The sequence below is a fragment of the Ovis canadensis genome, chromosome 1 (assembly GCF_042477335.2).
Source record: "Ovis canadensis isolate MfBH-ARS-UI-01 breed Bighorn chromosome 1, ARS-UI_OviCan_v2, whole genome shotgun sequence".
NCBI classification, from domain to species: Eukaryota; Metazoa; Chordata; class Mammalia; order Artiodactyla; family Bovidae; genus Ovis; species Ovis canadensis.
Genome location: NC_091245.1, coordinates 5,384,480 through 5,400,160, shown reverse-complemented (window position 1 = coordinate 5,400,160; position 15,681 = coordinate 5,384,480). Strand labels below are relative to the sequence as shown.

Here is a 15,681-nt window from a genome sequence, read left to right as displayed (position 1 = left end):
GGCCACGAGGCATGTGGAATCTTAGCTCCCCAACCAGGGATGGGACTTGCACCCCCTTAATTGGAAGGCAAAATCTCACCCACTGGACCCCCACAAAAGTCTCCCTCAGCTTGAAGTTATAGGAGGTCAATCAGGATTTTCAGAAAGTGTGGTTTATAGCTCCTAGTTACTCAGTACTTAATTATTTTACATGAACAACATTCAGTTTCTGACCGTAGGCTGGGTGACTTTGAGATGAAACATGAGACTGAGTCGATCACCTACTCAATCTCAGAGCTTCTGATTTAACCAATACTGTGTTTTGATCTCTAAGTTCTTGGACAGGAGTGGCTACGACTGGTCAAAAACACAGCCAGAAGTTATGCAATGTCTTACTGACTGAATAACATGGGGGAAAGGCTGTTGCTCTCCTCGCATTGAGAACAGTCCCGTTTCTCCTACACTTAGGAGCGGCAGAAAAGGAGGTTTTACAGATTATGCAATGCAGTTTATTAAAATGATATACAAACCTTTGCAGATACACCTAATCCACTTTCTGCTAATATCTGAGAAAGGATTTTTTCTCTTCCTTTTATGACTTCCAACTTCTCCTTCAAAAAATACCTGGGTATGGGGATATCTAACTGTTGCTAGAGAAGAGAAAGAAGAAACAAAAGAGCACTTCGGTCACAATTCCAGGACCCAAATCCACGTAAAACCCACAGTCAGGACAAGGGCATCAGAGACTCACTCGACCTCCTACCCTCACTTACAAGGTGAGGAAGCCAGTGGTGTGAAGACAGCTTGTCCCCATAAGGTAGGCACAAATAAAGTAAAAGGGGGAAAGTATAACATATCTCACTCTGATCATTATTGCAAAATTCCAGTAATCCATATCAATTAGGCCTCAATGAACTAATGATAGCTTGAGGAATTTTCTTTAAAGAAATATAATCTTATCTGAGCCTACCTAAAATAATAATTTAAATTCAGATAGCAAAGAATTGAGCTATAGAGCTCTTTGAATTAAATCTAATAATTTAACATCAGCACATCGACCATTTGTGTGTAAATGGTTACAATTAAAAAAAAATAATTTGGTTTTATTTTTACCTTAATTACCCCATTGCAAAAATCATTTACAAAATGAATTTGCTTTATTAGAAAACTTGTTTCTATACACTAGTTTAAGCTCCTGTTCTTCATTTGTGTGCAGGTATTTCAGACTGTTGCTGAGTCACTTAGCTATGTCCAACTCTTTGCGATCGCAGGGACTGCAGCACACCAGGCTTCCCTGTCTTTCACCATCTCCCAGAGTTTGCTCAAAGTCATGTCCATTGAGCTGGTGATGTCATCCAACTATCTCATCCTGTTAGTGGAGGTCAGATGAATGTTTCCCATTCCAAGGTCAATGATCAAAACTGTAGAAGTGTTACTAAAGGATCTGAGTCACCACTGACCCAAAGCAAAGGAGGAGCTGCATCTTCCTGGGAATTAGGAACCAGCAACCAAGGGGCTGCTCATCAAGAAGATGATGGGAGGCAAAGGCCAGAGAGAGCTGTCTTCTGGAAACAGAAGAAGTGGCATTGCTGTTGGAAACTGGGGGGATTATTTGTGAAAGGGTCCTACTCCATTCTTCCAACTGGCTCGGGCAGATACCGTGGTGACAAGTAAGACCACAACAACCCCAGTGTCCAGCAGACCCCAGGGCCGTGCAACGACTCCTCTGAACCAACAGCTGAATGAACCCCATCCTTGTCCACGGCAGTAAAGTCTCATTGAAGGGCTATGCTTCAACTATCAACACAACATGCAATCAGTCAATATGCCTAGAAAGTCTGTAGATTATTGCTTACAGGCTTACATATCTTATTTACAACAAAAAGAAACTAATACGAAAAAAAAAAAAAAAAACTTAAGTACTTACAGGCGCCAACTTAAGATCCTGTAAGATATCATCAAAGTAATGGAACTCAGTTAATTCCAGCTCAACCATCTCATTCTTCAGCTCCAGGATGCGACCCATCACTGCATCCAGGATTTTCCGGATCAGAATGCGTTTCTGTGGGTGGACTATCTGGTCGTAGACATTCTCCAGGTTTCTGAAGATCTGCACGTATTTTATGTAGAAGGTAGCTAACATCTGGAAGATGAACACTTGATTCCTCTGTGGCTCCATCATCTTCTGAGATTCTTTATCAAGCAAAGAACTGAGGGCTTCTTGGGTCTGATGCCACATCTTATTATACATTCTGAGGGAAGACAGAGTAGACAGTTCAGGAAGCAGAAATTACTTTGCAAGGCATAGATACCGGGCATCTGGTGCAACAAAAAGTAACATACCATAAACACGAGCCGAGAACACCGCATGTGGTTGCAATGTTCTTTAGACCACATATGTTCCGTTTTGTTGTGCATGTGAGTTTTGGATATGACTACAGCTATTATTATCAAATAAATAGTTTAAAAAGCCTTTCACCTTTTGTGGAAGAAGGGGGCAGTGGAGGGGAGACCATTCCATCTAACTCTCCCATTCCTCAGCCTCCTTGGCTGCACGCCTCCTCAGTTCATTCCAACTCGACCCATCACCGCATCCTGGAGCCGAAGAGTGACGTGGCTGAGTTGGAATTAACTGAGTTACCAACCAGTCTGGGAGGCTGGTTCCTCACCCTTGTCTGAGTCAGTGAGGGGTGCAGCCGGGGGTGCTGAGGAGTGGAGGGTTAGATGGAAGGGTGTCCCCTCCATTGCCCCCTTGGCCACTCCCCACCCCCCACACCACAATCCCTTGCTGGTTTCCCAAGATTCAGCCCACACTTTTGCCACCTGGCCCCCTATTCGACCCCCACCCCCCATCCCCCCACTGTACCCCATCCCCCCATTCCCACTGAGCATGCCCTCCTATCCCTGCCAGGACTCTGATCAATACATTCATGGAAGAGGCTTCTGTTTTCTTTCAGAATTTGGGCAATTTTTGGCTCTCATTTTATATCCAAGATCCAGTTCTGAAAAGCTAAGTGAAAGTTCACTGTTTCTGGGAAGGGACTTCTTATAACCAGCGGGCCTAACTGGGGGGTGAGGGGTGGGCAGGATCCTGGCTGTCTCCCTGGGAAGAGGGTAAAACCCACCAATGTCCATCTCTCTCCATAAGGTCTTCCCAGGAACGTGCTGGCGAGGGCAGCTCCAAACACCCACCTGAGAAGCTCGTGGGTCCAGGGGGCTGCGGGCTCTCACGGCCTGTCCTGGGTCAGCCCAGACTCTCGTGCCCGCACCCACCCGTGTCCCGCGTCCCGCCCTGGCTCCAGGTCACCTGCACTGGCCTTGGCTACCTGCACCGGCCTCGGCCACCAGGATGGGAACAGCTTGGCCCCTGCTCTCTGGGGTGGAAATGCCCCTCTGCTGATCTGTGACCAGTCCCCTCACCTCTGAACGACCTTCCCAGGGTCCTGGAGACTGCTGGTCACTCACCTCTGCTGACCTACAGGTCACACTCTCTACCCAGGCCCTCCCTTTCATCCACATCTGCTTTCTGTCCCTTGACAGTGTCCTGCTATCTCTGGTCAAGCGTTCTCGTGGACCTTGTGTGTTTACAGCCCTTAATGCCGTTTCAGAGGCCGTCATGGGAGGAGGTGGAGATGCTGGTCAACCCACCTTGTTGAATGGGGAGGCCCTCATCTCCTGCCTGAGGTCATCCCCAGGCATGCCCTCTGGAACTCTCCTCCGCCATCTGCCCTTCCTCACGCATGCTCCTCTCCCTCCCATGGGTAAGAATGCGTAAGCATCACACAATGAAACCAGCCACCGGCCGAGTTCCAAGCCGTGTGCCATCCTCGCAGCATCCACAGGACAGGGCGGCTCCCATCCCTCCACCGGGGTGGGAGGTAGGGTCTGCCCTTCAGAGGGGAGGTCAGCACCTGAACCCCAGTCTGCAGAGTTGTGAGCTGAACACACAATCCAACCCATGCTGCCACCTCCACCTCCACTCAAAACAAAAGAAGCCCCCCCCCACCAGGAGATGCATAACCACAACATCTGCTGAGACAACAGGTAAGAAAGAGGATTTCCATGCCCATCTGCCTGATATTAATATAAATTTAAAAATAAAATTTAAATATTTTTAAAAATAAAAGTTTCAGATAAATGAAAATAACACCTAAAATGTTCCTTTTTTGTAATTTGATTTTTGTTTTATTGATCAAAATTTCTAATTAAATATACAAATGATTAACATTTACTAACCAGATGTCATGTTAAGTTATTTAAATATGGTAAGCCACTACCTATGCTCTGAACATTTTTCAAAATTAAGTACTGTGTTGTTTCTTCATTGTCAGTACTAGACTCTACTGATCTAGTAAATCCATAAATCACCTTAAATTCAAAACAAACATTTGCTTTGTTAATTTTGAGGACTTGAAATAATTTAAGAACAAAATATAAGAACAAAGCAACATTCTTATTTATAGAGAAAGATAAATATGGAAATCATAGTGTTACCACAACCTCAATAGGCAGGACGTTTGTAGTGCTCATAAAACAAGGAAGGAACTTAAATCTGTTACTGTTTATATACTCATTTCTATACTTTAAAATTTTTTATTTTATTCAAGTATAGTTGACTTATAGTGCTGTATTAGTTTATGCTATTTCTTTATCCTATGCTTGGAACAGAGATGGGAGATTTTCACCTTCCTGGCCCAAAATAAAAAGCTTCTCTTGACGTGAAAACTCTTTTCGGTTCAAATGAAGATGATGGTAACAGTTCATATTCACATCACGTCGGTTACTGTTCTAAGTACTTTACATATACTAACTCATAAATCCTCTAAACCCTATGAGGCGGTTGTTATTATTATTCCAATTTATAGATGAGAAAATCGAGGCACAGAGTTGTACAATCTGAATATAGGATTTGCAGCCTGGCTCCAGAATTCAGGCTCTGAAACGTAATGGACTCTAGTTTGTCAGGACAAACCCTGGAGGGCAGAGGTGTGCTGGACACCACAAGAAAACAAAGATGCACAGTTAAAAACTGAACTTCTGGGCTTCCCCGGTGACTGAGTGTTTACGAATCCACCCGCCAGTGAAGGAGACGGGTTCAGTCCCTGGTCCAGGAAGATCCCACATGCCGTGAAGCCGCTAAACCTGTGGGCCACAGCTGAAGCCTGGGCAACCTAGAGACCGTACTCCAGAACAGGAGAAACCACCGCAGTGAGAAGCCTGGGCACTGCAATGGAGAGTGGCCCTTGCTCTCTGCAAACAGAGAAAGCTCTCGCGCAGCAATGCAGACCCAGCACATGACACACACACACACACACACACACACACTCACACGCACATGCACACACACACATGCACACACACACTCACGCGCACGCGCACACACACACACACACACACACACCCCTGAACGCCTTCTCCCTCCCAGTACCCCACTGAGTTTGGTGGCTGAATACTCACACACACACACACACACACACACACACGCACGCACGCATGCACATGCACACACACACACCCGCCCCTGAATGCCTCCTCCCTCCCAGCACCCCACTGAGTTTAGTGGCTGAATACTGCGCACGTGCGCGCGCGCGCACACACACACACACACACACACACACACCCCTGAACACCTCCTCCCTCCCAGCACCCCACTAAGTGAGTTTGGTGGCTGAATACTGCACACACACACACACACACACACACACACACCCAGCACCCCACTGAGTTTGGTGGCTGAATACCGCCCCTGCCACTCCACAATCTCTGGTTCAAGTACTAGATTTCTCCAAACTTGGCCATATTTTAAAAGTACTGCTAGTCAAACAGCACTCTGCTAGACAACTTTATTGTAACGACAAAAAGCTACTATCAGAAAGTTAGAATTCCACTCAGCTTGGAATGTCTGTTTGCATGATGAACAGACACAAAGAAGCTGAGCAGGTTCCTGGTTTTTCCAAAGCCCAAACTTCCAGCATCTGAGAAGGGGCAGGACACCTAAGGCTTTCACTGACCCGACAGGTGATGGCAGGCCCCACAGGCCAGGAGACTCAACACATGTTCCCACAAAACAGAAAACTCGCCCATTGTGTGGGCTAAATAGGGCTCAGGGCCTAGACCTAGCAGGACAACATTACAGAAGAAAATGACAGGCTAATTTTGTTTGGAACTCAGATCTGAAATTCCACTCAGCAAACAAAACACAGCATCAGATCAAAAGCAAATTGTTCCCTCTGATCAAGGAGGGGTCACCCAGGGAATTCACAAGAGCTCAACGTGAAGGAAAACTGAACAAAATGCCGCACAGGACAGTAAAAGCTGTGGATTATTTCCAGAGATGCCAAGGAGGTGCTCTATAAATTTAATTTATGGCAAATGCCTGATGAAGAATGCTGTCCACACGCCCCAAGGAACAGATGATGACAACCCTCTTCAAAATGCTGAAAACCAGAGACCAAAAATATTTTCGGTAGAAAAACACTAGAAAGCTAAATAATACGAGTTTAAAAAAAGCATGAAGCATATAGAAAAGGGGTGAATATAAAAGATGTTAAAAACTTCTTGTAAATGATACCATTGCAAAATCCATGAAAATCAATAACAAAAAGTAAGAAGTCAATTAGTACAGCAAAGTTGCAAGGCATAGAAAAAAGCCCTCCAAACTAAACGCAGGGAAAATATATGAAAAACGAAACTCCATTCACAGTCCTGATTAAGAACATTAAACATTCAAGAATACATTTGGCAAAAGCCACACGAGATGCACCTGAAGACAATTCTGGAACGTGAGCTGCAGAGGGCTGGATCCCGCAGAAGGCAGTCTCTCTGTTCCTGTCTGGAGACCCAAGATACAAAGAAAGCAGACTCTTGAGACTGACAGGCAGATTTAATATTACCAAGAATTTGCTAACAATATCCGGAAGGCTCTATAAATAAATCCAGTCATAATTTCTAAATGCAGGGGTGGGGCTGATACAAAGATAAAGGGCATTTATCAAAATTCAAAGCATTTACCGTGCCAGCAAGTATTAAGGTGTGTCCCGCCACCCATGGAGGCTATGGAGGCTGTCTTCACAGGGTGCAGGGGGCGACCTGAATCCCATAAAGACCCACGCCCGTCATAACAAGGGATTTCGGTAGAGGAGGCCTCCTCCAGGGGAAACAGCAGCCAAATGAATGGAATGAATGGATGGGACGCATCTAGAACTTCATGCCTAGGTTCTGCTTTGGGGCAGACCCAGCCCAGGAAGTCTCGCTGCCCTAATTCAGTGCACTCGTTGGCTGGTTGTTGTTCAGTTGCTAAGTCATGGCCAACTCTTGGTGACCTCATGGACTGCAGCACACCAGGCTCCTCTGTTCTCCACTACTCGCAGAGCTTGCCCAAATTCATGTCCACTGAGTCAGTGATGCTATCAAACTATCTCATCCTCTGTCGTCCCCTTCTCCTCCTGCCCTCAATCTTTCCCAGCATCAGGGTCTTTTCCAATCAGTTGGCTCTTCACATCAGGTGGCCAAAGTATGCAAACTTCAGCTTCGGCATCAGTCCTTCTAATGAATATTCAGGATTGATTCCCTTTAGGATTGACTGGTTTGATCTCCTTGCTGTCCAAGGGACTCTCGAGTCTTCTGTAACACCACAGTTCAAAAGCATCAATTCTTCGGTGCTCAGACTTCTTTATGGTCCAGCTCTCACATCCATACATGACTACTGGAAAAAACCACAGCTCTGACTAGACGAACCTTTGTCAGCAAAGTGATGTTTCTGCTTTTTAATACACTGTCTAGGTTTATCATAGCTTTTCTTCCAGGGAGGAAGCATCTTCTAATTTCATGGCTGCAGTCACTGCCTGCAGTGATTTTGGAGCCCAAGAAAATAATATCTGCTTCCACTTTTTCCCCTTCTATTTGCAATGAAATGATATTCAGCCTTGTCGTACTCCTTTCCCAATTTGCAATCAGTCGTTCCATGTCCAGTTCTAACTGTTGGTTCTTGACCTACATACAGGTTTCTCAGGAGATAGCTAAGGTGGTCCAGTAATCTCATCTCTTAAAAAATTTTCCAGTTTGTTGTAATCCACATAGTCACAGGCTTTAGCATAGTCAATGAAGCAGAAGTAAATGTTTTTCTGGAATTCTTTTGCTTTCTCTATGATCCAACAGATGTTGGCAATTCGATCTCCAGGTACTCTGCCTTTTCTAAATCCAGCTTATACATCTGGAAGTTCTTGGTTCACATACTGCTGAAGCCTAGCTTGAAGGATTCTGAGCATAACATTGCTAGCATGTGAAATGAGGCAACTGTACAGTGGCTGAAACATTCTTTGGGATTGGAATGAAAACTGACCTTTTCTAGTCCTGCGGTTATGGCTGAGTTTTCCAAATTTGCTGAAATACTGAGTGCAGCACTTTCACAGCACCATCTTTTAGGATTTGAAATAGCTTAGCTGGAATTCCATCACCTCCACTAGCTTTGTTTGTAGTAATGCTTCCTAAGGCCCACGTAACTTCACACTCCAGGATGTCTGGCTTAGGTGAGTGACCACACCATCGTGGTTATCTGGGTCATTAAGACCTTTTTTGTATAGTTCTTCTGTGTATTCTTGCCACTTTTCTTAATTTCTTTGGCTTCCATTAGGTCCTTACTGTTTCTGTCCTTTATTGTGCCCATCTTTGCATGAAACCTTCCCTTGGTATCTCTAATTTTCTTGAAGAGATCTTTGGCATTACCCAGGGTTACAGAAGCAGGACTCCCTCCAGGGCCAGAGCAGAGCCGACTCCTACCTGGAACTTCTGGCCAAAGACCTTCCTGGGGGCTTGATCCTTCCAAGTCCTGGTATTTGGCCTGCACCCTCTTTCTTCCTCACCTGCTGTTTTTCAGGGAACCCTTGTTGGAGAGACCAGGCAAGGTCGTTGATTGATAGGGAAATATTAAGTATCAATAGCGGTGAGAGCATGCAACCGACATCCTTACTGTTTCCCGCGGACACTGGCTTCAGTGTTCCAGTTTTCCTGCTGCCCCTTCCCTGCTGGCTACCACCCTACCACTCCCTGAACCCCCATCCTGTGTAGCCCCAGGACCCACCCTGACTTGAGCTCAAAGTCTCAGCATCCTTCCACTGAGCCAGTGCCCAGGAAGACGACCTGAAACAAGGAAGAGGGCAAGAGGATATTTTAACTACTGAGACCATTACTGAGATGTAAGTCACATACCACAAATTCACCCTCTGGAAGTGCAGAAATCAGCGGTTTTCATCCACAGAGTTGTGCACTCTTCACCACCTTTCTCTGATTTCAGACCATTTTTGTCACTCCGAACAGAAACCCCCGTGCCTGCGAGCAGTCACTCCCTATTTGCCATTATCCCCCATCCTCCCAGGCCCCTGGCAACCACTCATCTAATCTGTTTCTATTTACCTGCCTATTCTGGACGTTTCACGACTCCTCCCACTCAGCATAATGTTTCCAGGGCCCACTGTACCGTGGTGTGTATCATCACCTCATTTCGGTATATTGACCAATAATGTTCCATTGCCAGTATATCCCGCATTCTGTTTATCTGCTCATCAGTTCAGGGACACATGGAGAGTTTCTGCTGTTTGGGTCTGGGGAGTGATGCTGCTCTAAGCATCCCTCTACAAGCTGTGCTGTGGACCTGCGTTCTTATTTCTCTGGGGTATGGCACGGTGGTTTTTAAACATGTGAGTACTCTGACTTTAAAAGCAGAACCCGTCTCCCAAGGTAGTTGGTCTCAGGCGGGTCACTTAACCTCGTGTCTTCACCTCCTCAAGTGGCAAATTTGGATAATGACACCTGCCCCTGGACACCCCACAGGATTACCGAGGAATGGGATAACAGATGTGAAAGTGTTCTTGAAATCTTAAATGCGCCTTGTAAAGAGAAGGCAGTATTTTATTCATGGGACCACTTAGAATTTTTTTTTAAGTACTTGATTGGTTTCAGACTTCAGCATATGACCTAGAAACGTTACAGATACTGAAGTCAGGAGGACCGTGGGTGCAAAAGACTGAATATGATGGCTGAAAGAGACCAGATTGTTATTTCTACAGCTTGGCAGTTTTCCTATGACTGGGGGATCGTGAGGTGCCTGGGTTGGGGGGAAGGGAAAAAAACGACTTGAATATTCAGACACACCATGTGCTGGGGTGGAAAAATCTACATCTTGCAAAATGGGAACTTTCAAGTTATTTTATACATGATAAGCTTTAAAAATTTTCCAGTTTTCCTATCTAGTTGTTTGTACTCTTTCTGGAATATTCCTTAGCGTTCTTGCTTGAAGGGAGGCCTAAAGTGAAAGAAAGTGAAAGTCTCACTCACTCAGTCATGACTGACTCTTTGCCACCCCACGGACTGTAGTCCGCCAGGCTCCTCTGTCCACGGAATTCTTCCAACAATAATACTGGAGTGGGTAGCCATTCCTTCTCCAGGGCAAGGGACGCTTGGCCTTCCCTAAAGGACACAACTTTTCCTGTGACCCTCCTTTGTCTCAGAGCCCTCTGACAGTGGCAGGGAACAGGGCCAAGTCTTTGCTCCTTGCTCAATTTCCAGACCACTCTCCTTCACTCCTTCCTACACTCTCTAATTCTGAAACTCACTGCATCTAATGGTACTGCCCACAGCACTTCAATGTCACCGTCATCTACCATCTGCATCATCTTTCCACGCCCCACCATGACATCTACCCTCCAAACGGAATCTTTACCAACAGCCTCTGCCCTGCCTTCTCAGTTCAGTTCAGTCACTCAGTCATGTCCAACTCTTTGCAACCCCATGGACTGCAGCACACCAGGCCTCCCTGTCCATCGCCAAATCCCAGAGTTTACTCAAACTCATGTCCACTGAGTCGGTGATACCATCCAACCATCTCATCCTCTGTCGTCCCTTTCTCCTCCTGCCTTCATCTTTCTTAGCATCAGGATCTTTTCAAATGAGTCAGCTCTTCATATCAGGTGGCCAAAGGATTGGAGTTTCAGCTTCAGCATTAGTCCTTCCAATGAATATTCAGGACTGATTTCCTTTAGGATGGACTGGTTGGATCTCCTTGCATTCCAAGGGACTCTCAAGAGTCTTCTCCAACACCGAAAGCATTAATTCTTCGGTGCTCAGCTTTCTGCCTTCTCATCTTCCTGAAATAAAGAACCTCCGCTCCTCTCTCTGCATGCTGGGGCCCGTGCCCTTGCTAGCAAGGACGTCACCCCACTTCTCCTTCCTCCTCTCATTTCACCCCACTTCCTTTATGCTGGCCATTCCCTTTAACAAACAAACAGGCTATTGTTTTCTATCTTTAAATCTGTCTCCGGACCCCATTTCCCCTGCCACCAGCTACAGCAAAACGCCTTTAAAAACCCAGCCTTGCACCGTCTACAGTTTCTCCCCTCTTCCTCTCTCCTACATTCACTTGAGTCCATCTTTCTACTCCATCTCGCTCATGAAGATCAAGGTCACCACGGGACTCCACAGTGCTGCCCCTGGCCAATCCTCAGCCGTCTTCTGGCCTCGGCAGCCTCTGACAGACTCTGCTACTCCCTCCTCCCAGAAACTTTGCATTCATTTTCCTCCCAGCATCTAGGGCTCCACAGTTGTGTTGCTTCCTCAACAATCATGCCTATAATTCCTCTGCTGGTTTCTCCTCCTCCATCTCTTGCCACTGGATGGCCAAGTCTGAGTCCTTAAACCTGCTCTTTCTTCTGTCTACACTCCATCTCCTGTCTCATAAAAATTGTCTATGCCAACAGCTGCAGAATTTATATTTCATACACAGATCTCTGGTCTGAACTCAAGTCAGCTGCCTACTTACGCCCTCTGGATGTCCAGAGGGCATCTCAAACTCAACGTCTCCGAAAATGAACTGCCGATCTCCCCACCCACAAAACTCTGCAAGCCCTGAGTCTCAGCCTCACTGCTTTTCCTTTCTGACCTGGAAAACAGGGTTACTGAGAGCTAGAAATCAGGCAGGAGTTGCAGTGCTCTGGGCATCATGTTCCTGCTGTATACGAACTCCTTAGCCTCTATGTGCCTGACTCCTCCACTGTAAAATGGAAATAATAATACTAACAGCTCCGACGCTGCAGGGGAGTCATGAGTTATTATATTTCGAGTGCTTGCAGAGTCAGCACTGTAACAGGTGTTTGAGATGACCAGCAATAACTGCTGGGCTACAACCTCTGCTGGATCATGGAAAAAGCAAGAGAGTTCCAGAAAAACATCTATTTCTGCTTTATTGACTATGCCAAACCCTTTGACTGTGTGAATCACAATACACTGTGGAAAATTCTGAAAGAGATGGGAATACCAGACCACCTGACCTGCCTCTTGAGAAACCTATATGCAGGTCAGGAAGCAACAGTTAGAACTGGACATGGAACAGACTAGTTCCAAATAGTAAAAGGAGTATGTCAAGGCTGTATATTGTCACCCTGCTTATTTAACTTCTATGCAGAGTACAGCATGAGAAATGCTGGGCCAGAAGAAGCACGAGCTGGAATCAAGGCTGCCGGGAGAAATATCAATAACCTCACATATACAGATTACACCACCCATATGGTAGAAAGTGAAAAGGAACTCAAAAGCCTCTTGATGAAAGTGAAAGAGGAGAGTGAAAAAGTTGGCTTAAAGCTCAACATTCAGAAAACAAAGATCACGGCATCCAGTCCCATCACTTCATGGGAAATAGATGGGGAAACAGTGGAAACAGTGTCAGACTTTATTTGGGGGGGCTGCAAAATCACTGCAGATGGTGATTGCAGCCATGAAATTAAAAGACGCTTACTCCTTGGAAGAAAAATTATGACCAATGTAGATAGCATATTCAAAAGCATTGTTGGCAAAGACATTACTTTGCCAACAAAGGTCCCTCTAGTCAAGGCTATGGTTTTTCCAGTGGTCATGTATGGATGTAAGAGTTGGACTGTGAAGAAAGCTGAGCACTGAAGAATTGATGCTTTTAAAGTGTGGTGTTGGAGAAGACTCTTGAGAGGTCCTTGGACTGCAAAGAAATCCAACCAGTCCATTCTGAACGAGATCAGTCCTGGGATTTCTTTGGAGGGAATGATGCTGAAGCTGAAACTCCAGTACTCTGGCCACCCCACGTGAAGAGTTGACTCATTGGAAAAGACTCTGATGCTGGGAGGGATTGGGGGCAGGAGGAGAAGGGGATGACAGAGGATGAGATGGCTGGATGGCATCATGGATTCGATGGACGTGAGTCTGAATGAACTCCGGGAGTTGGTGATGGACAGGGAGGCCTGGCGTGCTGCGATTCATGGGGTCGCAAAGAGTCGGACACGACTGAGCGACTGAACTGAACTGAACTGAAATGCTCTGTAACTGGCACAACGCTGGGTGAAGACTCTTTGGGGCCACGGCCTCCTGACTGGGGTTTCTTGCTGGAAAGCGAAGTGGTACAATAAAGTCTCCTCAAGATCTTTCTTAACTTAAATATAGGGGCCAGGGTGAGCAATGAACATTGCTGGGAAAGATTAAGAAAAAAGCGGATGATGAACTGAACGCAGGCAGCACGTCCTCAAAAATAAGTCCACAAGGGCTCAGTGGGCGTAAAGTAAGCACTGCGCCTAGAGGAGCTTTTCTCTATTGGGGCCGAGGGGAGCGCGAGGGGAGTTGGAGCATCTGAGGAAAAGGCAAGGCCCGTCCGCAGAAGCTGACAGTCTATGCTGAGGTGTATCTTTATTTGGTAAAACTGCAAAAAGAAGGGGTTAGAAGAAAAGAAAAGGAAAAGAGCAAGCTATCTTTTTGCCTGAAGAAGCTCACTCCGCGGCTGCGCCGGGGAAGCCCCTCACTTACGCGTTCGACATGTCTGCTCTTTGCCTCGCCTGCCGGGAAGCTCTTCCGTCGTCCTCTGATGCGCGGCTGGCTGCAGGGTCGGGGCACCACCAGAGAGGCTGGGGGAAGATGCTTCCGAGGGAGGGACTGGGAATGGGGATATCCTCTGACTTCGGGAAGGGAAAGGCGGTAGGAAGGGAATGCCTATAGTCTCCAAGACGGGGGATTCCAGACCCTTCCTTTAGGAGGCTCGGGAACTTGACTCTGGCCACCCTGCGAGACGCGCGAGGCGGAACCTAGCAACGGAGACGCTACGCTTGCGCAGTACGCAGTGGGGGGGGCGGTCCTCTCAGCCGGCGTGCTTCCCGTTCCCTGCGTGCTATGCGCCTGCGCAGCGCTGCCTGATGTTTCCCTGGCAACCGCGCGGGGCGGACGCTACTGCGCCATTGGTGGACGCGCTTGTGGGAGTTACCATCTCTCAGGAACTAGCGCGAGGAGTTTGCTTCTTGGAGGACCCGCCCGGCGTCCCCCTGAGCTCGCCCCACGTCCCATACACCAGCTCCTTGTTCTCCACGCCAGCGTCCCGCTCTCTCTTTTGTCCATTTTCATCCCCACTTTGAGATACGTAGCCTTGGACCAGGTCCGTAATGATTTTAGCCGCAGTCTTCCCATCTGTAAAGTGGTGTAGCAGTCTGTGGTTCTTTCGAAACTTTGCTGGGTATCTACTCTGTACCAAGCGCAGACTTTAGTTCTAGGGGTGCAGAGTAGATGCAGATGCTGCCTTTCTTGGGTGTAATGCAAATGGAATAAGGCGACAGTGCATTCTAAGTGTAAGATGCCTGGCGGATGTCAGCGTTTAGCAGGCCACTGTGAGTGTTTGGGTTCCTTGTTCTGTCGTCACCTTTCGTATCTGTTGAGATTAATTTGCAAACTTGATAACCTGCAGTACCTACTGGAACATATTCAGAACTAATGCAGCTGAAAGGTATAAAGAAACATTTCTGAAACAAAAGAATGAAGTCTGCAGATCAAAAGTTCTCACTGTGTTCCAGGAAAAACTGACATAGAACAACCAACACTTAGGATATCCTGGGTGTGTTATTGAACTTCAAGGAGAAGTGGTACAGGGAATCTGGCTGGTCTCGAATTTCTCCACAGCAGCTTCAATTTCAGATGGAAAGGTAGCGATATTTCTGAGGTTCCTGAGGAAAAATGTGAACCAGGATATTTCTACCGGTTGTAGTTCATTTTCCAAAATATGAAAGCTCTTAGGAAACGCAGCATTGTGTAAACTGGCATGTTTTCAAATGCAGGTAATAGAAAGCCACTGGGTTCATGTCGAATGGCTTAAACAATAGGAGAATTTATAATCTTCCTTAACGACATGGATAGAGCTGAGGCTGTTTTGGAGCTGATTCTTCAGTGGCTCAAGGACATCACCAGTCTTGGGTGGTCTTTCCATCTTTTGGAGCGGTCAGTCATCCTTAGGATGCTGGGTGACTTATCCTCTGCAGTGGCTCTACAGCCTCATTCTGCAACATCTTAAAATAGAAAAGGACCAGCTGAGAACTACCACCTCCATTATTGTTATAGAGTAAGCGGCACTTACCTGCATTAAGACAGAGGTAGACAGTGAAAGAGCTGTATCAAGAAGTGTAGGCTGTTATGTAAGGCAACATTCCATGTGTGCCACAGCCCATGACTTTTCTAGAAAATAAAGCACTTGTTGACAAAATCCAGCAATTTAAACATACAAGCCTTGTGAGATAGAAGAGCAGGCACTCAATATAAGAGAGACAAGTTCTCCCAAGGTCCACATACCAGGAGAACAAACATAATTGTTCTTTGATTACACCCCACGAGCTTTGCTTTCTATGCCAGGGACTGTTGAGGACCTGACCTATGTTC

At 46.5% G+C, this 15,681-nt stretch overlaps 1 protein-coding gene across 5 annotated transcripts in view; it reads right to left on the bottom strand.

Moving 5' to 3' along the window:
* IQCA1 (IQ motif containing with AAA domain 1) overlaps positions 1–15,314 on the bottom strand; it is a 184,209-nt gene extending 168,895 nt beyond the window's left edge. For 3 of the 5 annotated variants that reach the window (XR_011255947.1, XM_069584679.1, XM_069584688.1), the window contains exons 1-3: positions 13,795–15,314; positions 1,907–2,231; positions 510–629 (exon numbers count right to left, since the gene is read on the bottom strand). Coding sequence is in view for 4 of the 5 variants with exons in the window: in XM_069584679.1 (XP_069440780.1) it covers positions 510–629; positions 1,907–2,231; positions 13,795–13,805 (456 nt within the window). In the remaining variant the exon portion in view is untranslated. The remainder of the gene's footprint in view (positions 1–509; positions 630–1,906; positions 2,232–13,794) is intronic. The other 2 variants (XM_069584693.1, XM_069584699.1) reach the window with 1 other exon arrangement.
* Positions 15,315–15,681: the final 367 nt, after the last annotated feature.